The sequence below is a fragment of the Trachurus trachurus genome, assembly GCF_905171665.1.
Source record: "Trachurus trachurus genome assembly, chromosome: 20".
Classification (NCBI taxonomy): domain Eukaryota; kingdom Metazoa; phylum Chordata; class Actinopteri; order Carangiformes; family Carangidae; genus Trachurus; species Trachurus trachurus.
In genome coordinates, this window is record NC_139911.1 from 23,249,531 (window position 1) to 23,277,469 (window position 27,939).

The following is a 27,939-nucleotide window of genomic DNA, read 5'->3' on the forward strand; positions in this document are numbered from 1 at the left end:
TGTTTGTTGTGTGGCACACTGCCACCTAGGTGCCTGGCGTGCATGAATTCCACAGACTTTTGCGTCACCGTATGCATGCAGATTTCCACCTCCAAAACACTCGTCTGAACACGGAATAAAAAGTGAGAATGCAACGCCAAATTTTTGCGTCTTCTGTTCAGAACGTTTCCGTGTAAACGTAGCCTAAGATCTACAACAGTAACAGTCAGTGAACTGACCTCAGAGTCTCCAGTCTACAGTCTGGACTCTCCAGAAAACCACTCAGCTGCTTCACTCCTGAATCCTGCAGCTGGTTGTAGCTCAGGTCAAGGTGTCTCAGGTGGGAGGGGTTGGCCTTCAGAGCTGAGGCCAGAGAAGAACAGCCGATCTCTGACAACTTGCAAAGGTCCAATCTGAATAAAGAATAAAAGCAGTGAGTTGAGGACAAAGCTCATTGAATTTTGTACAAATTTAGGCAATTTTGAGGAACAAGAGACAAAATAGAAACAAGAACATCAGTTATCTAATGTCCATTCTGCTGTAGCTGGGACCTTTGATCTCAAAAGAACCACTACTGCCAGATATAAATATGCAGTTCGTTATATTAATAAACATGAACAAGAAATGAGAGCGGACTCTATGACTGAAAAACTACTTGGTAATGATGTCACTGGGTTTTGGAAGGAGGTGAAAACTTTAAACAGGGGCAATACATCACTACCCTGTATAGAGGGGGTTTCTGGTGGCGATAAGATTGCTGAACTGTGGAGGCAACATTACTCAGAATTTTTTAATTGTGTCAAGAGTGACCCCTACATTGTAGGAAATATTTCCAACAGTGATACTGTGCAAATCACAGCAAGAGAAGTATCACAAGCTACTGCTCAGTTAGCTGACAACAAGGCTATTGGCCCAGACAAAATTTCGGCAGAACATGCCAAATATGCTAGCCCAAGGGCAGCAATTCTTTTAGCCATCTGTTTTATCAGTTTTATGACTCATGGTGTGTTACCAGACTCAATGCTGTCTGTAACTCTGGTACCTGTCATAAAGGATAAAGCTGGCAAGGTGGGCAGCATGGACAACTACCGACCAATTGCTTTAGCCAGTGTGATGTCCAAAGTCCTGGAAAGCATCTTACTAGATAGATTGTCTGCTTTTGTACAGTATGTACCTCTGATAACCATTTTTGGCTTTAAGGTGAAACATGGCACTGATTTATGTATCTATGCTTTAAAGGAAATTGTTGATAGATATAGAAGACAGAATTCTTCAGTTTTAATTGGTTTTATAGATGCATCAAAGGCATTTGATCGAATAAATCATCATAAACTGTTTCTAAAACTGAGTCAGAGGGGCGTGTCTGACAGTGTCCTAAGGATTCTGGTTTATTGGTATGCTAATCAGTGCATGCAAATAAAATGGGGGAATGTAGTCTCTGCTCCATTTAGGGTGAGTAATGGAGTTCGTCAGGGCTGTTCGAAGGGCTGTCACCTTGCCTATTTAATGTTTATATGGATGACCTATCTGACCAGTTGGGAAAATGTAAAACAGTATGTGTGGTAGGAAATGTTATTGTCAATCATCTTATGTATGCTGATGATTTGGCAATCATTTCTCCCTCTAGTGCTGGGTTTCAAGAGCTGCTTAACATATGTTCAGAATATGGTGTAAGATTTAATGTGAGTTATAATGCCAAAAACAGCTCTGTTATGGCGTGCAGACCTAAGGGTGTTAAGGACCTGATGTTCCCAGTATTTCATTTGTCAGGGTCATTGTTACCTTTTTGTAATAAGGTTAAATATTTGGGACATGTGATCACTGATGATCTGTCTGATGATGATGATATGTACAGGCAGCAGCGTGTATTATATACTCAAGCCAATGTCTTAAAACGTAAATTCTTTTGGTGTTCAGATGATGTTAAAACCAATCTCTTCAGAGCTTACTGTACCCCTCTATACACTGCCCCCATGTGGGTTAAGTTTAAAAAACAAACTTCAGGTTGCCTACAATGACTGCCTATGTATTTTGATGGGGAAACCTAGGTGGAGCAGTGCTAGTGAGTTATTTTGTCAAGTGCAAGTTAATTCATTTCATGCTCTGTTGCGGAAATTGATGTATAAATTCATCTGTCGACTGAATGATACACATAATTCTGTTTTAATGCTGTTGTCCAATCCTGGTCTCAGTGCAGTGAGATACCAGTCAGCCATGTGGTAACACTGGTATGACTGTCTCTTTTAAATGTTTGTGTATTTGTCTTGTTTTAAAAATGGACCTGTGGAGTCTAATAATAAAGTCTTGATTGATTGATTTAACCTCTGACACCAAGAACCAGCTCCTAACTCATTGAGCTAATTATCTGGAAGTGAAACCTGCAGAGGTGGATAGTAACGAAGTAGATGTACTTCGTTACACTACTTAAGTAGTTATTTGAGGATCTGTACTTTACTTGAGTTATTTTTTAATCAGGACTTTTACTTTTACTCCACTACATTTAAAAGTTAAAATATATACTTTTACTCCGTTACTTTGACGTTTGCCACCTCGTTACTCATTACAAATTAAAATAGAAATATAATTAGTAGGCTACCTGTAAGCTTTATGACCAAATAATCGCCCGCAACGTGCAAATATGCGCATGTGCTGTAAAAGCCGTCAGGGGTCCGACCTCATTCAGTAAAAGCCTGTTTAATTAAATGCCCGGGCGATTACTGGTATTTGAATCTGCGATATTGAAGCATTCACAGAGTCTCCGTCACTACGACCCGCTGCTGCTGCTGCTGCTGAGAGCTGTGGCTGCAGACGGCTCCAAAGATCCTCTATGTGTAACAGGATCACTCTCATGTGCTGATTGATGAGTTTCGTTTTTACCCCGCAGTGCACCACTGGCATGCATATGTGCTTGGTCATTGCAAAAATAAATAATAGCCTGTTGCAAATACCCGCCTGGTTCTTCCCGGGCCACTAAACGGTCATACAGTACACACAGACACTGCTTGCTTTGACACGAGACACTTCACTCACTCTTCATGTTTGCTCAGGTGTTTTCCGATCCGAGTAGGTGAAATGGTACTCGGATGCTGCCCAAGCCAAGCGAGTACTCGAGTACTCGGATATCGGCTACAGCCCTAATATTTACCAAATTTCATCCACCATGATTTTAAAATATTCCCATGTTTTTCTCTTTCTGTTTTTCTCAGAGACAAAAATCTGCTGACCAGCACACACACCTGCTTATTATGGGATGTTGGCTGTTCACAGAACCTTAGGAAAGAGGAGGAGCCACCAGCTATTGATTATAGATCAGTTATTGTCTGACACATTACTTGTGTTTCTGTAGTTTACTGGACTAAAAGCACAGAAGAAGAAAACAGGAGTCTATATCAGCCACATGTTTGCAGCTCAGTGTCAACACAACTTTCACATCACATTCATCTGAGCACAGAAATAAAACAGAGTCTGACCCCAGAGTCTCCAGTCTACAGTCTGGACTCTCCAGAAAACCACACAGCTCGTTCATTCCTGAATCCTGCAGGTCGTTGAGGCTCAGGTCCAGGTGTCTCAGGTGTCTCAGGTGGGAGGGGTTGGACTTCAGAGCTGAGACCAGAGAAGAACAGCTGGTCTTTGACAATCTGCAGTTCTTCAATCTGAATAAAGAATAAAATAAGAAGATAGAGTTGTTGTTTTTTTTACACTGTCTCTGAACCTTTTTTCAGTTCTTTTAAACCAGTCGATAGTGATGGTAAGAAGCTGTTCTGGTGGATCTTCATCATGGCCTTCTACACATCATGCACATGTCAGCACAGATTCATCAGCTGCTGCTGACCTCAGCTCAGTCTGTCAATATACAATCAATATCTGATCAATACCTGTTGGACTCAGTGTGATCCTGACAGCTGGTTCTGGTTCTGTGGACCATGAATCACCCTCCCATCGGATCCTTCATCCTCGCTCTCTGTTCAGTCTCTGTGACTCTCTAGCTGTGTTTACAGTACATGCAGTGTTTTCCTCAATCTGATTAAAAACAATCAGATTAAATCTTATCTCAATCTTATTTGATCTGAATACATGAACGCTAAATAAAGCGATCTACATTCAATCCGGGCTCCAAACCAGGAAGTCTTTGACTTTCCTATTTCCCGCGAACGTCAATATGTGATTCCGACGTACGAGGGCGTACATGCACAGAATTAATAATCCACTCTATCAACCGAATCCACTCTATTCAGCCGTTAACACACAGAATGAAGCTGATTATCGCTCGGCGTAGACTACCTCTTTCAATTCGATCCGAAATTTAATCAGATCTGGATTAATTGGATCTGCTAGGTGTTTATGAGACATTTTGAATCTGATTGACCTCTTTATCTGAAAACAAACAAAGCAACAGTGGACTGTGGTGTCTCCAGGAGGAAGAACTGGTCCCTGTTCTGGTTCTGTTGGGACCTGGAGGAGGACGAGTGCTGGGCCTCAGTCCACCACCGGAGCTACTGAGACCTGCAGAACCAACCAGGTAACCTTCAGCTAACATCCAGAGCCTCCTGCACAAACACCTGACAGGTGTTCAGCTGACCTCACTGATGATGGAGAAGAACGAGTGTGATCTTCACTGAGACGCTGCAGCACAAACACATTTAAAGGACCCGGATCCACAGCTGATCCACGTCAGACCAGATGCTGCAGAAGGCCGAACTTCAGGCTCCTGTCAGGTAGACGGAGAGCTGCTGTGTCCCAGCTGCTTCCTGCTGTCCACACTGACTGTGAAGTGGTCTCTTCCTCACAGCTCCACTGGTAGAGAGCAGCTGAGGAGCTGAAGCTGGATGAAGCTTGAGGTCCAGAGGCGTTGGACACAGTCACAGTGGCTCAGGAGACACTGTGACTGTCTAAATCTGACCTCTGACCTCTCACTGACACTGGAGTCATGTGACCAGAGGCTGCTTCACACACACTGTGGACAGGAAGTAAACTCATTTTATGTCATGTGACCATGAGCTGAAGCTTCCTTCCTGTGGAGCCCAGTGTTGATGTTCATGAGCCTCAGTGTCTCCACAGTGGGATCATCAAACCAACACTGTTCTCTGAGCTACAGGACTTTAACCTGACCTCTCACACTGGGAAGCTGCTTTGACCTTTGACCCTGAACCAAGCAAAGGGGGTAAACTCAGATCTACATCACATCTGCTCAGCTTCAGCTGCAGTGGCTGATCCAGCTGTTCTGTTAGCAGCCTCATCTGAGAGCCAGCTCATCATCATCATCATCATCATCATACTGACCTCTGAGTGACCTCTGACCCTTCACCTTCTACCAGCTGCAGCAACATGGAGTCACGATCAGTTGCTACTTCAAACTGAACTTCACACATTTGAACTGAACACAGACAAAGGTCCAACAGGTCCAGTCAGTGAACTCACCTCAGAGTCTCCAGTCTACAGTTTGAAATCTCCAGTCCAGCACACAGAAACTTTACTGATGAATCACTCAGTTTGTTGGAGCTCAGGTCCAGTTCTGTCGAGTGGGAGGGGTTGGACTTCAGAGCTGAGGCCACGACTTCACAGTGAAGCTCTGAGAGTCCACAATGAAAAAGTCTGTGAAGAGAGAAAATATCAAATGTGTCAGTTTGAAATCAGATGAAAGCTGCAGTAAAAACACAGTTGAGGGGCGGTTTAGCTCAGTTAGTAGAGAACCTGCCCCATGTGGTGAGGCGGGTTCAACCATGATTTTAAAATATTCCCATTTTTTCAGTAAGATTGAAAATGTATTCATCAAGAATTGGATAGTATATGTTTACAATAGCCTACTAATAAAGCTCAGAGACAAAAATCTGCTGACCAGCACACACACCTGCTTATTATGGGATGTTGGCTGTTCACAGAACCTTAGGAAAGAGGAGGAGCCACCAGCTATTGATTATAGATCAGTTATTGTCTGACACATTACTTGTGTTTCTGTAGTTTACTGGACTAAAAGCACAGAAGAAGAAAACAGGAGTCTATATCAGCCACATGTTTGCAGCTCAGTGTCAACACAACTTTCACATCACATTCATCTGAGCACAGAAATAAAACAGAGTCTGACCCCAGAGTCTCCAGTCTACAGTCTGGACTCTCCAGAAAACCACACAGCTCGTTCATTCCTGAATCCTGCAGGTCGTTGAGGCTCAGGTCCAGGCGTCTCAGGTGTCTCAGGTGGGAGTGGTTGGACTTCAGAGCTGAGGCCAGAGAAGAACAGCTGGTCTTTGACAATCTGCAGTTCTTCAATCTGAATAAAGAATAAAATAAGAAGATAGAGTTGTTGTTTTTTTTACACTGTCTCTGAACCTTTTTTCAGTTCTTTTAAACCAGTCGATAGTGATGGTAAGAAGCTGTTCTGGTGGATCTTCATCATGGCCTTCTACACATCATGCACATGTCAGCACAGATTCATCAGCTGCTGCTGACCTCAGCTCAGTCTGTCAATATACAATCAATATCTGATCAATACCTGTTGGACTCAGTGTGATCCTGACAGCTGGTTCTGGTTCTGTGGACCATGAATCCCCCTCCCACCGGATCCTTCATCCTCGCTCTCTGTTCAGTCTCTTTGACTCTCTAGCTGTGTTTACAGTATATGCAGTGTTTTCCTCAATCTGATTGAAAACAATCAGATTAAATTAATTTTATTTGATCTGTATACATGAATGCTAAATAAAGCGATCTACATTCAATCCGGGCTCCAAACCAGAAACGTAACAACACCAGGAAAAGTCCTTAGATTGTTGTTAGTCCCTTTTGACAAAAAAAGTTGTCAGATTTAGTGAGAAAGTCGCCAAGTTGGCAACACTGCTTTGACTTTCCTATTTCCCGTGAATGTCAATATGTGACTCCTACGTACGAGGGCGTGCATGCACAGAATGAATAATCCACTCTATCAACCAAAATTTAATCAGATCTGAATTAATTGGATCCGCGATGTGTTTATGAGACATTTTGAATCTGATTGACCTCTTAATCTGAACTGTGGTGTCTCCAGGGGTAAGAACTGGTCCCTGCTCTGGTTCTGGTTCTGGGACCTGGAGGAGGACGAGTGCTGGGCCTCAGTCCACCACCGGAGCTACTGAGACCTGCAGAACCAACCAGGTAACCTTCAGCTAACATCCAGAGCCTCCTGCACAAACACCTGACAGGTGTTCAGCTGACCTCACTGATGATGGAGAAGAACGAGTGTGATCTTCACTGAGACGCTGCAGCACAAACACATTTAAAGGACCCGGATCCACAGCTGATCCACGTCAGACCAGATGCTGCAGAAGGCCGAACTTCAGGCTCCTGTCAGGTAGACGGAGAGCTGCTGTGTCCCAGCTGCTTCCTGCTGTCCACACTGACTGTGAAGTGGTCTCTTCCTCACAGCTCCACTGGTAGAGAGCAGCTGAGGAGCTGAAGCTGGATGAAGCTTGAGGTCCAGAGGCGTTGGACACAGTCACAGTGGCTCAGGAGACACTGTGACTGTCTAAATCTGACCTCTGACCTCTCACTGACACTGGAGTCATGTGACCAGAGGCTGCTTCACACACACTGTGGACAGGAAGTAAACTCTCACTTTAATGTCATGTGACCATGAGCTGAAGCTTCCTTCCTGTGGAGCCCAGTGTTGATGTTCATGAGCCTCAGTGTCTCCACAGTGGGATCATCAAACCAACACTTAGGCTGTTTTCGAAACCGCATACTACCGTACTGCCTACTACATACTGCGTTATATGTACTGTATACTGCATACTGAATGTGGGATTCAGTATACTGCTTCAGCAGACCGACGCCGTTATCATCGCAGTATGCAGTATACGAGTTTCCCAGAATGCATTTCACGGCAACCGGTAGCAGTAGCTGTAAAACAGGCTAAAAGCTGTTGTATTTCTCGCTCTAGCGCTGTAATTATGTAACTTTATTAAGTTTTAATATTTTTTCATGCGAGAAAGTAACTGTTAAGACCCCAAATATACGGCCAGTTTATCCAAATGACGGCTGTTTAAAAGTTTGCTCCGATGTTTTTCGGAGAAGTGAAGCTCCGCAGCGACTGGGACATCACAGAGGCAGCAGCCCGGCTCCTGACGTGCTCGGCCGGCCAGCACTACGACGTCATTCCGGAGGAGAAAACCATCGCTAATTAACTTACCCGCAGGTTTTTAAAGGTTTACCACCGGCTGGTTAAATTATTTTTAGGAGAAAAATGTTGGTCTCATTGATGAAATCTCAATTGTGGCAGTAGCATTAGTTTGTTTGAATGTAAAGTGAAGCTTCCTGTGTGTGAGCAGCGCTGCCTCGGGGCTCTGGAGCCTAACGTTACGTACAGAAATCACCACATTTACAAAAAATAAATAAATATTTTACAATGAACCGATCAGTCTGCATTAAGTTTTATTTTATTAAACTATAGTTACGGTACACGGCTACACTACCGTCTTTGGTTACGCTCTGGTTACGTTAGGACGTCAGGGGAGCATTGCATTGTGCAGGGTTTCCCGCAGCACTTTCCTGTTAAGGCGGCCGCCTTAACAACAAAGAGCTGCCGCCTAAACTAACGTCTTAAAAAAATAAAAATGTAGCGATATTCACAGCACACACACACGACGGTGACATTAACGCGCGCCGCCACGTCTGCTCATAGCGCAGCAACAATGCAGCAGCGTCAGGCCGTCACTGAAACGCTCCGTGGAACCGAGACATGACACGGCGCGCCCGGTGTAAAAGTTCTCAGCCCCGGTGACCGCGGCGCTGACGATTGGGGGTGAGTCGCGAGCGTCATGGTCTTGGTAGAGCACGGCCGCTGCAGCGACCCTCCGACAGTCCCATCGCTGCGTGTCAATCCCCCCCTCTCACTTTCTCTCCGCGCCCCCGTCTCTCTCCAGCTGCCCTTTCAAAATAAATGCATAAAAAGCCAGAGAAAAAAACAAAGTAGGGGAAACACTGCTTTGTTTTCTCTGTCTTTTTATGGTTTAGTAATTCTTTCATTGGTGTAGTAGCAGCGTTCAGTTACCACGAGCGTAGTTGTGACCTGTTGTGATCATAGATGGCATGGCATATGTTTTTTATGTAAGTCCCTTCGAAAAGTCCCATGACCAGCCAAACTCCTAAAAAAAGCGTGATTTATAGTTCATAACATGGTACTTTTGGCATATGGCACCAGGGCCGTTGCTAGGAATCCTTGGCCCCCTGAAAGTATACTAAAGTGGGCCCCTGCCCCCTGACTTTTCCACTTTTACGTATCTATTATCATTTCTTATTTAGCCTACTTTGTTTTGATGCTAATGCAGCATTACTATGAGTATTAGTCAGGGTCTTATGCAGAATAATTCAGTCATACAAAGATTAGACTACTGGGGTTTTTGTGGGCCCTACTGGGTGCTGGGCCCCTATAATGATCATCACCTTTCTCCCCTATACAACGGCCCTGTATGGCACTACAGGACCAGTTAAATATAAAACACAATTTTATACAATATACTGTATATAAGTAGGGGGTCCCCGCTCCATCTCTCCATCAGTTTGGGGGTCCTTGGCCTGGAAAACGTTGAAGACCCCTGCTCTACACACCACAGAGAAGCGCATAACAGCAGCGCGCATGGTGAAAGCGAAACTTTATACGGCACACCCCCCCCTCGCCAATCAATCGATCCGCTCGCGCGCGCACCCCCCCCCCCCCCCCCCCGCCAACAGGACAGACACCACCTTAACTAACACATTTTCTGGGGGAAACACTGATTGTGGGATACAGTACGCGATGTAGACTGGTCAGATGCATACTGGAAATATTTTCCGAATCAGTACGACATCCGGGAACTTTTCTCATACTGCAGATTTTGCTTTTTTTTCGCATACTGCATACTACATACTACATTTTGGCCAAATCAGTACGTACTAGCAGTATAGTATGCGGTTTCGAATACAGCCTTATTCTCTGAGCTACAGGACTTTAACCTGACCTCTCACACTGGGAAGCTGCTTTGACCTTTGACCCTGAACCAAGCAAAGAGGGAAAACTCAGATCTACATCACATCTGCTCAGCTTCAGCTGCAGTGGCTGATCCAGCTGTTCTGTTAGCAGCTTCATCTGAGAGCCAGCTCATCATCATCATCATCATCATCATCATCATCATCATCATCATCATCATCATCATCATCATCATCATTAGGGATGCACGATAGTTATCGGTCCGATAATTATCGGCCCGATATCAGGAAATTATGACGTCATTTCGATAAATCCGATATCATAACTTATCGGCCCGATAAGATTTAGTATATATTTTTTGTCAGCACTGCGGTATGGGTCGTTTTTTTTTACCAAGCGCTCTCACTCAGAGCGCTCTGCTCTACTCCTACAGGAGACCTGCGGCCTGCAGTGAATGCTGCGTTCAAGTGGCCTCCCTATAATCGGAAAAACAACTTTCTGACGGAAATCAGAATAGTCCCTCATTTCGGAAAACAACTCGTCAGCTCGGTCATAATTTTGGTAGTTGCCGACTTAACTTGATCAACGTCTTATCCACAATATTTTACCAATTACCCTTATTACACATAAACCATAGAAATATGAACATAAAAAGGTCTGAAGAACGGCTCGCAAAACGGGAACTGGGAATTCCCGTCAACACATGAACGCAGCATGTGCTTACTAGGACATGACGGCGCTAATGTGGGACGGTAATAAAGAAGACAGCTCGCTGGATATCTGTAATAAATGTTCCAAGGAAGCTCCACGAGGAGGGAAAAATAGCGCGAGCAAACCTGGTCAGTCACCTGAAACATGACGTCGCTCCGACGGAGTTTTCAAAGCTACGAGGACGATGCTAACGACGCTAGCAACATAAAGCTAACTGTAAGAAGCCACCGGGACACAAACACACAGACACTCTCCCTCTCTCTCCCCTTCAACCACACACACCCCTGCACCCCCCCACCCCTCTCACACAGACACTCTGTCTGTCTGTCTGTCTGTCTCTCACACACAGACACAATCTCTCTCTCTCTGAAAAGTTATTCATTTGTATGGAACCAGTCAGGCTTTTTTACCTTGTGGGATGCACTTTTCCCACTAGGTATTTATTTTAAATGAGTAAAATAAATAAATAAAATAATGATTATAAATAATATAATAAAATCAGTTCTAGAGTATTTTATTTTTTATATCAATAAGTTATGCACCTTATTTAAATAGATGTTCATTGAGATATCAAATAGTTTAGCAAATGTTTGAAAGGCTTGTTAATAGAATATCTTAATTTAAAGAGTCAAAACTGTCACGATATATGTTAGGTCCTGACTAGTCTTTCTAATCTCCAGGTATGTTATCGGTTATCGGTATCGGCCTTCAGAAGCGGAAAGTTATCGGTAATCGGTATCGGTTTAAAAAAAATGTTATCGTGCATCCCTAATCATCATCATCATCACACTGACCTCTGAGTGACCTCTGACCCTTCACCTTCTACCAGCTGCAGCAACATGGAGTCACGATCAGTTGCTACTTCAAACTGAACTTCACACATTTGAACTGAACACAGACAAAGGTCCAACAGGTCCAGTCAGTGAACTCACCTCAGAGTCTCCAGTCTACAGTTTGGACTCTCCAGTCCAGCACACAGAACCTTCACTGATAAATCACTCAGTCTGTTGGAGCTCAGGTCCAGTTCTGTCAGGCGGGAGGGGTTGGACTTCAGAGCTGAGGCCACGACTTCACAGTGAAGCTCTGAGAGTGCACAATTAACAAGTCTGTGAAGAGAGAAAATATCAAATGTGTCAGTTTGAAATCAGATGAAAGCTGCAGTAAAAACACAGTTGAGGGGCGGTTTAGCTCAGTTAGTAGAGAACCTGCCCCATGTGTTGAGGCTGTAGTCCATATGCCCTATCCTGCATGTTTGGAAATGTTTCAAAGTCAAACTGAGAATAATGAAAATCTGTGTTTATCAGAACCCTAATTAAACCACTGATCAATAATTATATTGATTGTATCTGGACTCACCGAGCCTTCCTGCAGTTCCTCACAGCTGGGATCAGTCTCTGTCGTCCCTGAGCTGATGTCTTGGAGTTCTCCATGTCCAACTCATCCAGAACTTCCTCTGACATCTGCAGCATGTAGGCCAGACCTGCGCACTGGATCTCAGAGAGGAACTCCTCTGATCTGTTCTCTGACTTCAGGAACTGTTGGATCTGCTGATGAACTGACTGGTCCTTTAGCTCAATCAGACAGTGGAAGATGTTGATGATTCTGTCAAGAGAGATGTCATCACAGTTCGTCTTCTTCAGGTTGTTGATGGCTCTCTGGATGGCTTCTGGACTGTTGTCTGTCTGACCCAACAGACCTCCTAACAGCTTCTGGTTGGACTCCAGAGAGAGGCCATGAAGGAAGCGAACAAACAGGTCCATGTGACCGTTTATACTGCGGAGGGATTCCTGCACGGCTCTCTGCAGGAAGTCATCCAAGGTTAAATCATCACATTGTTCTCCCAGGTACTTCTTCCTGTTGGTGAAACAGTGGAACATGTAGACTGCAGCCAGGTACTCCTGAATGCTCAGATGAACAAAGCAGTAGACTGTTTTCTGGAAGATCACGCTCTCTGTTTTGAAGATCTCAGTACAGAGTCCTGAGTTCACCAAGGCCTCTGTGACATCCAGACCACACTGCTCCAGGTCTTCTTGGTAGAATATGATGTTTCCTTTCTCCAGCTGCTCAAACGCCAACTTCCCCAGCTTCAGAAGAACTTCCCTGTCGGCCTCCATCAGCTCCTGTGGACTTGTCTCTTGTCCCCCATCATACTTGTTCTTCTTCCTCTTTGTCTGGACCAGCAGGAAATGTGAGTACAGGTCAGTCATGGTCTTGGGCACCTCTCCTCTCTGGTCTGTGGTCAACATGTGCTCCAGAACTGTAGCTGTGATCCAGCAGAAGACTGGGACTTGACACATGATGTGGAGGCTCCTGAACATCTTGATGTGTGCTATGATCTTGCTGGAAAGCTCTTCATCACTGGACCTCCTCCTGAAGTACTCCTCTATCTGAGCGTCAGTGAAGCCTCGGACCTCTGTTACCCTGTCAACACATGTAGGAGGGATCTGATTGGCTGCTGCAGGTCTGGAGGTGATCCAGACCAGAGCCGAGGGAAGCAGATTCCCCTGGATGAGGTTTGTCAGCAGCACGTTGACTGATGAGGTCTGTGTGACATCAGACACAACCTCCCTGTTGTTGAAGTCCAGTGACAGTCGGCTTTCATCCAGGCCGTCAAAGATGAAGACAAGTTTACAGACAGCCAGCTGCTCTGCTGTCACCTTCTGTAATGTTGGATGGAAAACATGGAGCAGCCTGAGAAGACTCAACTGCTGATCTCTGATCAGGTTCAGCTCCCTGAATGAAAGCAGAACCAGCAGACTGACATCTTGGTTCTCCAAGCCCTCGGCCCAGTCCAGAGTGAACTTCTGCACCGAGAAGGTTTTTCCAACGCCAGCGACGCCATTGGTCAGAACCACTCTGATGGGTCTCTGTTGGACAGGTGAGACCGTAGAGACGTCCTCTCTCTGTTGGACAGGTGAGACCGTAGAGACGTCCTCTTTCTGTAGGACAGGTAAGTCTTTAAAGATGTCGTTGCACTTGATTGGAGTGTCATGGAGGAACTTCTTCTTGGACTTTGTCTCCAGCTGGCTCACCTCATGTTGAGTATTGACCTCTTCACTCTGTCCCTCTGTGATGTAGAGCTCAGTGAAGATCTTGCTGAGGAGGGTTCCACATCCTCTTCCCTCAGTTCCTTCAGTCACTCGTTCACATTTCCTCCTCAGATCGATCTTATGTTCATCTATAACCTCCTGCAGACTACTACCTGCTGAGAGAGAAAGGTTTGAATCATCATCTTAAATGTCAGTGCTGTGTGATGGAACAATGACTCTGTAGAAAACAACAGGTCCTGGTTTCACAAATGACCACATTAGCAGACAGATGTTCACTCTCACTTTGTCCACAGCTGCTCTGACTGGCTGCCTGCAGCTCACCTCTGGTTCTGGGTCTTTGTCCACACTGCGGACAGGAGGGGTGTCCTGAAGAACCAGACTGGTTCCAGTATGAGGTGAAGCACTGTCTGCAGAACCAGTGTCCACAGCTGGTGGAGACTGGATCCTGCAGGACATCCTGACAGAGACCACAGCAGGACAGCTGCTGGTCCACAGAGACACCACTCCTCTTCCTCTCTCTGTGAAGACATGTACACATTTCTGTTAAAACTAGAGTCACCTCCTCCTGGGGCCTCATGTACTAAGACTTGCGTGGATTTCCTACTGAAACATGGCGTACGCTAGAATCCAGAAACTGTTGTACACACAAAAAAAATCTGATGTATCAAAGTGTGCGTACGCATGGATCCAAGCACTTTTCTTTTGTTCATCCCAATCAACTTGGAATTGAGCGCACATGTAGAAGTGCCGAACTCCTCCCTGTCCACGCCTCTATTTAAGTATGCAAATCAATGTAAATAAGGCCTGCACCAAAGATTCCCTTCTCTTCACGGTCAGATAACACCATGAAAAACTGTGAGGAAGAGCAATTTAACACTAGAACCGCCAAGACGGTCTCACAGACCGTTTGTGTTTTTCTTATGTAAATTACTTTGTTTACATTAAACCTACAGGTCTCTCAGTCCGTGACTTTTCCTAAATATATGTGTTTGATGGTTTCTGAAGCTTACAACTTATTAAAATGAAACACACTCAATTTCTGAGCAATTATACCTCGGACCGCCAACAGCGGTCCCACAGAACGCTGCATATAAACGGCAGTTATAGATCGCTGTGTCCAGCTGTGATCACATAGCAATTATTACAATGTTTCCATTTTGCAGTTTTCGCGCTGAGAGAGAGAGACAGAGAGAGAGAGAGAGAGAGAGACCGGGTGTATACGGGCAGAAACTGAAACAGGCCGGTTAGAAATGAAAAGAGGAAAATCACAGAATACAGGATATGTCCAGGAGATTCCTCGGGACGTGAGGAAGGGAGGATTGGATGCTGGCTCAGGTAGTGATGAGGAAATTGTAAGCTGCTTCTGTCAGATATATCGCAGCTGTCAGCTGCACACGTGTGCTCCATGCAGATGTAACGGAGGTGCGCGGACTGTCTGTGTAACGGAGGTGAGCGTTTATTTTGTGGGCTCTGGACAGACTAGATCATGATTAGTCTGTGTTAGATATAAAGCGCCACATATCAGAGATGTTCACAGGTCTTTTTTTGCAAGTCCAAGTCAAGTCTCAAGTCTTTGGTCACGAGTCCGAGTCAAGTCTCAAGTCTTTGAGGGGTGAGACTTCATCAAGTCTCAAGTCTTTGAGGGGTGAGACTTCATCAAGTCTCAAGTCTTTGGTCACGAGTCCAAGTCAAGTCTCAAGTCTCTAAAAAATAAAAGTCTCCTGTCTCTTCTGGTTGTAATGACCCTTTATCATCTGCTGCTATCCGGTCTACTAAGGATACTGCACAGCTATGTCTAAGAGATTCAAAGCATTTACTGTAGGTTATTATCACTCCTTTATCTATACAGTATTGATTAGTTGTTTATTATATGATCACTTTAAACAGGATATTGCAATGCAATATGAAGAAAACACACAATGAAAGCTTTCCTTTAAAGGAAACTGTTCTGAGTCAAGAAAGAATCAAAGCTGCTCTGCCCCTCTGCACTGGCCTTTTCTCTTTTTTTTTTGCTTTGTTGAATTCAGAAAACCCAGAGGAACAACATGGAAAATGATTTAGGCTGTTAATTATAGGTCATTAGATCTGGATGGTACCTATAGCTCACATCTTTATGTGCAGCAAAACCTTTCTGGAACCGCATGTTCCTGAGAGAAGAACTGGTTGTTATTATTTTTTTAATTAGCTCCGTCAACTCATGGGGGCGTGTCGACATGTGCAGACTTCCATACGAGCCTTCAGTCATATTTTGCAGCAAAAACATAAATAAACAGGAGGATTTAACCTACAGTAGCCTGATATGTGCCAGTTATGCAGCAGCTAGTCCCCGTGAAGGAAGGTCTGACAACAAGCGGACGTTGTACCTCACATGTAGGCTACGGACGGTGCCGCTATTAAAAAAAAAAAAAAAAGCCGGTTCACAGTCGCCTGTCACTCACCCACAGCTGACTGCGCTGTCAGAGGAGCTCTGCTGTTCCTCTCTCTTTAGACACTGGTGTTTGGCTGCACTCTGTAGGAGTTCAATATGAAGATCTAACCTCCATCTGAATAACGTTACCGGCCATGTGGCGCTGCTCCGCTAGTGGTGTGTTAACGGCAAAAAAAAAGAAAAGAAAAGATTGTCGGCCGTCCTGTCAGGAGGGAGGCACGAGCCAAAAAAATAATGATTGTTCACGAGTCTCAAAACACGAGTCCGAGTCGAGTCTGAAGTCTTTAGGGCACGAGTCCAAGTCAAGTCTGAAGTCTCTGTGGGTGCGACTTAAGTGCGACTCGAGTTCGAGTCGCAAACTCGAGTCCCCATCTCTGCCACATATAGGCGTCTACTCACTCTCGTTTATAATGATTACTATTGAATTAGAACGTAGGTAATAATAATTCTCTCGGCTGCTGTCCAGTCCGGTAATAACAGGTTTCTGTGGGCGTGGAGCCTAAACTACGTAGTATCCAGGTAGAACAACTGTAAAACACTGGAGTTGATAACAAACTGACCTAGAAAAAATAAAAATCCAGTGAACAGCGACATCGACTCTTGACATGAGAGCAGCACACGTGTCCAGATGCGTCACTTTCAGCTGTAGGCAGACGTGTGTGCCGTAGGTGCAACAGGCGGTGCTGTAACATCACTCAGTCTAACCCCCCAACCACATCCAATCAAGACCCCAACACAACGTAATATGAAGAAGGACTAACACTACTAAAAATTAAATCTTATTTTTTCCACTTACAGAACTGTGCGACTGGAAACAATGTAATTACACGTGACGGTCTGGGAGACCGCTGTGGCGTTTTAAGGGGGATTAGAATGTTGGCGGTTCTAGTGTTAACCAAATTTGAGTTGAAAGTGCTCCTCGATAAAGTTGAGCCGTGTAAAGTGGGAGAGTGTGTGTGTGATATAAAGGTGAACGCGAAGCGGACGACCGCTGTCATCCCAAATGAAAGCAGACAGTGTTACTCGATAATTAAATTATATGAAATGGATTTACGATTTTCATTTGCTTTTTTTTATACACAGATCGCATAGTAAATAAATGCAGAAGTGCGCCAGGGAGACTGATAAAGACACATGTCCAACTTTACACATGGGTTTATTGACATTAAAGCAGAAGTAAGCGATCCGTTCGTTTTGGCTAATGCTGCGTTCCAGGCAGGCTTTTGAAACCATAAATTACAGCTTCAAGTCACGACTTACGACTTTGTAGCGTTCCAGGCAACCCACTCGTGTTTTTCCGACCTGTTTTACCTGTGAAAGTCACTATAACGGCCACTCGTAACTTCCGACCGGTGAACTCGTACCAGATCGAACTGGTACGACTTCACAGGTCGGAAAAACACGGGTTACGGGCTGCCTTGAACGCACCATAACGTCTTGTCAGCCGATGGAGTTAGCAGTCCCCGCCCTCGTCATGGATCTATTGGTCCTCGTCCCTACGTCGCCACATTCACGGCGTCCCTTGGCTGCACACACAGCCCTGCATGCCGTTCTCTCTCCTCATTGGATAAAACTTGTAGGATACGATAAAAGTTTTCTCCTCGGCTCAGAGCAGAGCAGAGTGACTGACAGACCCGTGTTTCGGTCCAAACACTCTACAGTATGTAAGTGATTGCTGTCGGAAGATAGAACTATTTAAGACTTATATTAACACAAAAATATCACTTAGGGGAGAGTGGGGCAATGTGAGACACCGGGTAATGTGAGACACCCCCTATATCTAGAAAACGGAACACATTTATGGTCATCTGACCATTATGTTTTCAAGCCCCTTCCATTTCCCCATGGCTATGAAGGAGAGGACCTCATGATGCTGTGGAAAGCATGTTTTTTTCACAAAAATATGATTTTTGCATGTAAAAGTAAATTTTCTTGCGGTCAACTTAATCAACTGTTGCGCCAAAGCAAATTGATTCAGGTAGAAAAACTTCTATGATACATGATGATGAACTACCAACATATAAAACCATGTGATGATGCTGGCTGAAAATTAGCCTGAATTTCTAAGAGAGGTTATTTTCCTAAAATGGGGGTGTTGGGGTAAAGTGAGACAAATGCTGCGGGGTAAAGTGAGACCATGGATGTATTATAATAAATCCAAGAGTGAGACACTGTGAGCACACCACACACAAAGATTTACACAAGAATCTTATCCCCCAAGCCAGAAATCTTGCGTGATCAATGATTAGTAGCCACACTGCTTTGTTATGCTATGTGCTCTCAGTCAGCTCACTTTTTTATTGGTTAATTAACTCAATTTTAGTCACATTCCACTTTGTCGGCTCCCCACACACACAAGAGGACTTTTGATCAAAATGGTCACCATTGTCGGGGCCTACAATCTGACCCCCAGACTATCTAACTGGTTCTATCTGTCATTTGAATGTTAATTAAAACATTTTGTGTTGTATTTGATTTTGTTCTTGAGTCACTTTGCATTGAGAAAACAAAAGTGCTTAATTGACCAATTCCCATGATTATGTCCGACATTAGTTTTGGGGAGTGTGGTTGTCAAGCTAGCTGTCAGGACTCTAGCTGTTCCAACATGTGTTGTTATGGTAGTTTCAGAGTGGAAAAAGTAAGTGGATCAATTTACCCCATTGATTTTTCTAGTTTGTCTCAGTTTACCCCTGACCTGGGGTAAAGTGAGACACGAGACCACTTTTTTTAAAACAATCATATTTTCACTGTCCTTCGTCCTAAATACATTCTGATAATTTCCATTGCTAGGCAACATCCTGAATTAATGGGAAATGTGTAAACTTTACTGATAAATCATTTTAGCTTGCTTAGTGGGGAGCAAATGTAAAAAGTGTCTCACTTTACCCCACTCTCCCCTACTTCTGCTTTAAGTACTTCACACAGTGTGTATAGTTTAACCAGCAAAAAAAGAAAGTCACTGACAGTGTGATATTTGGGCGGACATGCTCAATGTGCATCGGGGGGTTATAGGACAATTAAACAAATACATTTACTTTGCGCACGTACAGTGCCAGCATGTAATCTGTTCCCAACCATGCTGTTAGTTAGAATGAATGAATCGTGCGCTTAACCAGCCATCTTGCCACAATGTTTGTTATTTGATGCATTTACACATCACATATGATCTGTATTTATAGTATAAAAATGCTTCCTGTCCACACAAACAAATCCATCCCATGATGACGTCTTTATGGCAACGTATGTGAAGTTGATAGCTCCGATTACATAAGATTGGGAAAACTGGCTCTCGCTCCTGTCTTCCCCAGCGTGGTCAGCACCTGTACGGATACAGGCAACCCATGGCTCCCCGCCGTGTTGCGCTCTCAGGCCACTGCACACAGTTCCAAGAGAATTGCCCTCGGAAACAAAATAAGTCATCATGTGCAAAAAAAAAAAGAAAAGAAAAGAAAAACCCTCCGGGACTCATGTACACTTCGCACTGCAGAATCTGCAATATCTTAGCTGACGGTATTTTCTGCACCACTTTGCAATGCTTTTATATCCACCTATCTAACTGCAACATGTGAATGGGTTAGTTGTTTATGTGTATCTGATGTGCACATTACTCTGAGGACTAATTGTTTTCACATTATTAACAGTTTCCCAGCATCACCTCTAAGTGTCGCCAAAGGAACATAGCTGTAGAAACGTGCGTACGCCAGCCATGGAGTTGGCGTGGGCCACCGCACTTTTCCACGGTCATTTCACTTTTGATACATCGGAAAATGACGTACGCCACTTTTTTGTGTGTACGCAACATTAATACATGAGGTCCGGTCATTTTCTCCTCCTCTCAGACTAGTTCCAGATGATCTGACCCCTGTTAATCCAGAGTCTCAGAGAATATTCATAGTTTGTGAGACATCTTCTCATGTTGACCTTTGATCTTTACTGAAAAAATCTTTGTTATTGAGTGCAGATGAACTGTCGTGCCAAACTTGAAGTTTACTCACACAGATTTTTCAGATTAAATTAGGATGAATTGATATGATAATTTAACGAAATTCATTACATGGATTTATAGTGTACTTAAAAATTCTCAAACTAACAGTTTAATTTAGCATTTTTTAGCTAGGGCGCGACCATCTTGTCGTTCAACAGTCTATGACGTCACTGGGTTGGTTTCTGTTTAATAATCCACCTATATTATCCCCAGTTACATCTCGTTCCTCATGGTCAGCGAGTTTCAACCAAGAAAAAAGTTTTTGTATTGACATGTGGATCTACTGTATGTACAGTGGGTACTAGTTTCATTTGGACGATTTCACGCGTGAGTCACGAGAGACTCACGCGGATTTTTTGTGGAGGAGTAATTGTGTTTTCACCAGAAGCTGCAATGTGCCCAAACAACCGCCAGGTGGCATCTGTGAGCAGGAGCGCCTCTATAAGACAGCAGCACGGAGCAGTGAACAGGAATGGGGAATGCAATATAATAATAATACAGTATAGTTTTTCAATGAGAAAAATGTGACGACGGCAGCTACAGTAGGCCTATACATATCACTCTCTTTTTTCGGTTCTCAGTCTCGTCAGCTCCAAACACCCGTCTGTGTTTTTAAAATGAGCGAACTACTGTACAGTAGTGCCACAGATTTCTCATTCCCCACCTTGTTTGATTCAGAGTGTAGCTGGATGATTTCTCGTGAATAAACGGGCAAGAGCCTGTGTCACTTTCGGGCTGGGCGATAAGAAATAATATCCTGAAATAACCTTTCCTCGATAGAAATAGGCTACAAGACGTGGCCGATACAAAGTTGATGAGGTTTCATTCATCCATGTTTTGTGTGTGTGTGTGTGTGTGTGTGTGTGTGTGTGTGTGTGTGTGTGTGTGTGTGTGTGTGTGTGTCGAGCGGACCCGTTTAGAGACACGCGTCTGGGACAGGCTTTTATTTAATTTAGAACAAACCTTATGCTCAGCAAAAATGGAAAATATATAGTCTAATATAATAAAATGGTTCTGTTGTTTGGCCACTGATTAAAATAGGTCTGATCGATTCAGAGCAGCATTCATTTACAAGTTTAATCAGCACCAGTTAAACAACCATTTAATAACTGGGTCAGGTCGGACCACGGGCTTCTTTTTTTCTCTTCTTCCTCACAGGAGAAATGAGGTGTGCGCTGCGCTGCGGTCACCTCGCTTCTCTCTGGCGCGTCAGTGCTCTGTTTGTGATTTGTCTGCTGCCTTGAATCCTCCCTTTATACGTGCGCGTTCACAGATTCACAATAAGACAAACCAGGGTTGAGTTACCGAGTTGATAACCAGCGTAGTAATTGCTGTGACGACAGCTGGACACAATGTAACACATTAGCGACACATTAGCATCCTCTTTATCTCTGACCAATGGGTGTGTTTGTGGATACTTCACTCCGCATTGTCAGACAGAAGTCCTGCCCCCCACAGTAGGCTACTTCACACAGCTGTTTGCTTTGAACAGAAAAACCGGTTCCTACAGTAGCTCTCCTCACACTTTTCAGTTCATAGTCTAAGTGAAGAAATTTCGTCGTTTCATGTAATACATTTCACATGTAAGGGGAGCTGAACATACAGCCTCCATTCAGAACTCCAAGACACATGTGCCAGACGCACAGAGGCATGCGTAAAACACAGATTGAGACCACTTCATGATGTTTAGTTTTTTTGTGTGTGTTCATTTTCGTTTCTTTTGGATTTTTGTGCGTAGGCTATTACTGAGCTGTTTTGGTCCATATTTGTAAACCCCTTTTCCCCTGGATTATATTTTCTAAAGTTGCAACAATATAGTAATAGGCCTATATATTGTTTTCGTTTAATTTCGTTAAGTAAAAATCAATCAATCCGTTTTCTTTGAAACTATGAGATAGAGCACCTAAAAACCAGAGCACCAGTTCACTGTAGCGATTTTCATACACACACCCACTCGCATTCTATTAGGCTACAATCAGTGTTTACATGATGTTTTTTTAATTCGGAATTAATTATTCTGAATTAAATAGTTCGGAATTAAAATATTCTCCTTCGAGTTTACATGGAAATAATAATTACGAATTGGGGTTTACATGGAAAACACATTAAATCGCCTTTATTTAATTCTGCTTAACGTCTGGGGGTCGGGAAGCGTTCTGATTGGACAGGGGGTACACGTGTTTACGTATTTACGTCTACCGGAAGAAAACAAACTCCATTCTCAGTGTGTGAAGTGAACAGAGCTGCAGCCGCGAGTCGCTCCGCTGCTCCTGAACTTAACAACAACTTAAGCAGAAAGTTTCTCCTCTTAACTGCCAGGATGGCCTTCCCTTCCCTAGGTGTGTGAGCCTGGCCGCCCCCGCCGCAGAAGGCGTAGCTCACTGATCGCCTTCCCCACCTGGCCGCCCCCAGCGGCGGCGGCAGCGGCCAGGCTCACACACCCTCACTGCCAGGATCGCCTTCCCCGGGTGTGTGAGCCTGGCCGCGCCGCTGCTCCGGCGGTGATCCTGGCAGTGAGCTTCGCCTTCCCCGCAGCAGCAGCAGCGGCGGCGGCAGCCGGGCACCGGGGTCTGTGGAGCGGGTTCATGAAGCCTGGTTGTCCCGACCAGCAATCGCTCTGGTCCCGACATGACTCACTCACAACACTGCGGCTGTAACGTTATGTTGTGTGTGTTGTAGCCTACTTTTCACGGTTAAGTTATCACCGCGACACACAGAGCAAAAACAATCAAACACAAATTTTAAAAAAAATGACAGTTGTTGTTGCTCTAGTTTTTTGTTTGGATAAGCTTCATATAAAAGCGCAATGTTCAGCTGTCAGAAATTAAAAGCAGCCTCCTCTTGTTATTGAAGCAACACTGTTGCTTCAGGCTGTGATAAAACAACCTGCTGCTCTTGGCTGAAATCAGCTCGTTGTGGCTCCATTCTACGATTAAAGTAGCATCAACAAAGTAACAAACAAACAATTCTTCTTCCATTCCTGCAGCCTTTTGTCTCAATGTTAACGATGGCAAAATGTCCAGATATTTTATTAGGCCTACTTTATGAAAATAAGTGAGTTAAAAAGAAGTGGGCTACGCATTTCTGATTTGATTTGGCTTTTCGTGTATTTGGTTAAACACATAGGCTATAAGTAACAGGAGAGACAGTGAGAGCGAGAGAGACGAGGAGAGAGAGAGAGGGGTCCGCTGGGTGAGCTAGATTGACTTTTAACGGGAGAGAGAGCGGCGCACCGCGCTGTCAAAGCTCGTCTCAGCCATAGGTCTCAGCAGATCGGATGTGTGCTTTCAAGGCAATATAGACACGAACGAGTCATTCAGGAATAATTTCCAACTCTATGTAGCCTATGTTAGTGTTATTTTTTTCTAAGTAGTGGCCTATCCAAAATGACTGTGGCCCGTCCAAAATGGAAATCCTGGCGCCTCGCCTGCTGTAACCACTGTGATAGAATAAAAAACAACATTGATCTGATTGACCGGCGTAGCGGTCCCTCTCTCCATCCACTCTCTAGCTCTCTCGACCACAGCTGCAAATGAAGTAGCCTATGACCTACGAACAGCGCCACTCTCCATTGCAGCTACGTTGTGGTCAAACGTGGAATTACCCCAAAATCTTTTGAGCTGCATCTCAGTACGATGCTTCCACCTAGTGGCTATATGTGACCTACAATTTCACGCAACGCGTGAATCACGCTTTCCGTGAGGGAAACGTCCAAATGAAACTAGTACCCACTGTAGGCTAGTTTTTCAGATTGGCTTTCTTCCTGTCGGCCCTGATGAACCTTAGAGGAGCTCTGAAACTGATAAATGCTTCATAGTGATGAGACTTGGTGAACTTCAGATCAAAGTGCCAACCATAAACTGCAGCATTCATGATATGTTATCTCTCTCTCATTTCCTGGACTGTTGGCCATCAGCACAGAAACAAAATGCTGGATGTTAGTTGCAGGTCTCTTACCTTGTACCTGGAGGCTCATGACTGGACGACGGATCATCTTTGGATGGATCACTGTCTTCAGATCCTGAAGTCTCTCCTGTGTTCCCCTTCTCCTCTGCACAATCACTCATCTTCTGTACTTCAGTCAGTCTGAGAGTCAAACCAGTAACACTGACGGTTAGTGCATAAACACAGGAAGTAGACCCAAGTCTGGCAGGACAGGAAGTAACAAACACATAATACACGGTTAAACTCAACACTGCACCTCACACAACCAACAGATCTTAATCTTCTCCATTGTCCATACAGGTACAACAGAATCATCAGGACATAAGTTTAACTCACCTTGTTCTCCTGCTCTGGTCTGAGTAAAGACTTCAATTCCACCCTGCGCTTTTTCCTGTTTTTTATTTTTTCCTTTTAAGAGTTTTCTTGGGGGTTTTTCCTCAGTGGGTGTGAGGGTCTAAAGCCTGATGATGCTGTGTAGCTTTTGAGACAAAAAAGGACTATACAGATACACCTGCCTTGCCTTCAATCCTCCCTCTATTAATTTAATGATTACCTGCAGAGCTGCTCCTCCGCTCTTATACTTCTGTAAATCATGTGACTATCACGGTGTGTCTGTGCACTTTCTTAAAGAGACAGAATAATCTCCTCTGGCTTGAATAACACAAGGAATATGGAGATAAATGATAAGAACTGATTTTCGTTACAATCAATTTTTTAAAAAAAAAGTTCTTCACCAACACTTCTTGATTCACTATTTGATTTCATGACACATGGAGCACACTCCTCAGTGTATACAGTATATTTACAAATAACTGAATCCCATGGTCGTATAATGAACAGGTACAGCTGAGGAACTCATTACAGATTACCAATACAGAAGATCAGCAGAACAGAAATAAGAGAATCAAATGTAAAGAGCACGTTGTTGTTCAGCCTGATTACAGCGCCCCCTTTTGACTGATCTATGCCAACATCTACCTGAAACATTCACAAGCATTTATCTCTGTAAAAACAAACGTTGCTATTTGATTATTTGGAGATAAACTTCCGTTCACTATCAGGAATCTGTGGACACTGGAACAAAGTCACAGAGGAAAAGAAGCAACCTGGACAAACTCACAGAATCACACAACAAAATCCTTAGCGAAGATTGGAATTGAGAAAACCCAATTGCCTCAGCTTCGAGGGGTTGATCCCTCCTGTTTCTTCTTTCTGTTATTATCTGCCCTGTTTTGGAGAAGATTCCCTCTGGGGACAGAATGCTCCGTGCCATCACGTGGCTAGGTCTCCAACCAGCTCTGCTCTGCTGCTGCTGCAGTTATTCTCTGAAGAGCTTCATCAACAGCTCTGTTGTCATTAAAAGCTAGCTTTTTGAATCTTAGGTCGAGAATAGTGGTTTCTGTTATAATCCATTCTGTGGAACCTTCTGTCCATGGATGCACAGGGAGTATTCACTAACTGTTTCACTTTCCCTGTGGTTACTCTGGTCTGGTCAGCTGTCACTCTCCAGACCCTTGCACAGGATTAACATTTTAGAGGCTGTAACATACTATGACGTGGTGGGTTGGGATGTCCAGCAGTCAGTTGTTAAACAAATAGGCTAGCTGTGGCTTTTTTGACCCTTTCTTGGAGTGAAGCATGTTCTCTGTCAGGCCTGGGATGATTTTTTGGGAAAGTGTTTTCCTGCTTGGAAGTGCATACATTGTATTGAGAGAGCATGAGTGTAGCTTCTGAATCCTTTGTCATCCACGATTGAGAATGGCTGAAAATCACGTGCAACCATTTTTGCCAGTTTCTTATCAATTGTGTTCTGTCTTGCTGGGGTCATCATAGCCTTTTGCAAAAACTGGCTCATAGAGCTGTGGGTTGTAGTTCTAGGTGATTGTGGTGGTGTACTGGATGATGATGTAGACATTGCAGCAGCAGCAACAGTTAGTAGACACACTGTACAGTAAAATATCAGATTAGAATAAACAGCACAATTTCAATAGTCTCCTGGTCGTCAAATTCGTCCGCGCTCTGGCCCTTAAAAAACTAAAAAAACAGGATGATCAATTCATATGAATCAGAATTATTAACACTGCTGACTGTTGTATATCCTTTTTACTTCTTGTTTGTTTGTTTGTTCATTTGTACATAAATAAATTAGTAGGATGTGCATGTGTGTAAATTAACTTATTTTGTAAAAGGGTAGGCGTAATAAGCCATGCTTTAACTTCCACCTTTTCATTCCTGTCTTGAATGTCTAAAATGAATAAAGTGTGCATGAACACAGAACTTATTTACTTTTTTAAAATTCAGAATCATCATGAACTTTATGCCACAGTTATATCACTCCATTGTACTTTCAACCCACTATTATTGCTTTATAGGCCCCTTCATTTTCCCCTACGTCACATGGTTCCAGGGAAATGCAGCTCTCTTAATTTAACTTTTATTGTTATAGCCTATCTCATTGTATAAATCATATTCTTCTCTGGGTGGAGTTTGTGAGGGGCAGCTCTCACAGCTGTCAGTCTCTATTGATTCAGTACAGGCAGATTCTCTGACAAAGCAGCAATACAGACAGACCAGGCAGAGATACAGGAAATGAGACACCTGAGAAAAGGTGAGTGTACACAACTACTAATATATTTTGATATATGGTTGTGTAGCAGACACTTTTTTGTGACTTCAGTTGTTTTATATTTTACATAACAAGAACACACTATTGACTTGACAGAAACACAGACTCAGCAAGACAAAAATGGACACAGATCAATTCTGACTTCCAATTCATATCAATCAAATATTTTTTTTAACTGTAGCACTTTATAATGTGGTACAAAAACAGAGTGTAGGATCATAATGAAGGCACAATTGAGGATTCACCTGATAGTTGATGAGTTGTAATAACCAGCTTCTTGATGATTCCAGTGTCAGAAAAAAACAGCTTGTGCTAGGCCAGGGTAATAATGAGTGGTGAGAAAGTGCTCAGTTTGTCCTTTCACAGACAATAATTATTAGGCTCTGGGGCATTATGTATGTACACCATGTTTAATTTTATGTAATTTCTTATGTAGCCAGAGACGTTAGGTCCATATAGTTTTGCAGGGAAAAGAGTTTTTTTTAAATGTGTAGTTGTAGACTATCTTAAAGGAATAGTTCACCAAAACATGAAATTCAGGCATTAGTGACTCAACCTGATGAATACTCTGCAGTAGTTTTTTATTCCTCAAAGTGCATCTGGAGACCCGGGAGGCCGGTTCGTAAAAAAACTTTATATGAGATTAATAGGGCCCGACACAAACAGGTCCATAAAACTACACAACAACCATTTAAATATTCCTCCACACTGCTCATCCACTGCAATCCAAGTGTCCTGAAGGGAATGGGATATATAGTCCAGAGTTTACTGGAAACAACCTCATTTAGGACATTTTTACAGCCTAAACAGTCCTGTATTGTATTTGCCTGGGGCGCGTTCACGCCATGCACACGGACGTGACTGGACTTGCCTTAATTAGGTAGTTTCCAGTAAACTCTGGACTATCTCCCTTCAGGACACTTGGATTGCAGCGGATGAGCGGTGTGGAGGAATATTTCAAGGTTTTTGTGTAGTTTTATGGACCTGTCTGTGTCAGGCACGATGCACACGTGAATCACGTGAACACGAGAGTGCGCACCAGGCAAATTCACTACAGGACTGTTTAGGCTGTAAAAATGTCCTAAATGACATTAACCTCATTGTAGCAGATGGAACATATGAAAACTCTGCGTTGTCAATTGACATTGTTTTTCATAAAGATCTGCTATACCTGTGACTAAATGGAACTGCTTGTTGATGGGAGCAAGTTGAAAGAGTAGAGTTGGACTGGTGAAACCCCCTGTGGTCAATAATAACTGTGATCTAATTTTTTGAAAACAACAT

At 43.7% G+C, this 27,939-nt stretch overlaps 1 protein-coding gene across 1 annotated transcript in view; it reads right to left on the bottom strand.

The window, feature by feature from the left end:
* The window catches only part of LOC311003559 (protein NLRC3-like), a gene marked incomplete at both ends in the record, with an annotated part of 385,386 nt that overhangs the window by 11,968 nt on the left and 345,479 nt on the right, over positions 1 to 27,939 (bottom strand). The window contains 3 exons of the mRNA XM_083995326.1: positions 219 to 392; positions 5,398 to 5,571; positions 11,978 to 12,519. Of these exons, the coding sequence (XP_083851452.1) occupies positions 219 to 392; positions 5,398 to 5,571; positions 11,978 to 12,519 (890 nt within the window). The remainder of the gene's footprint in view (positions 1 to 218; positions 393 to 5,397; positions 5,572 to 11,977; positions 12,520 to 27,939) is intronic.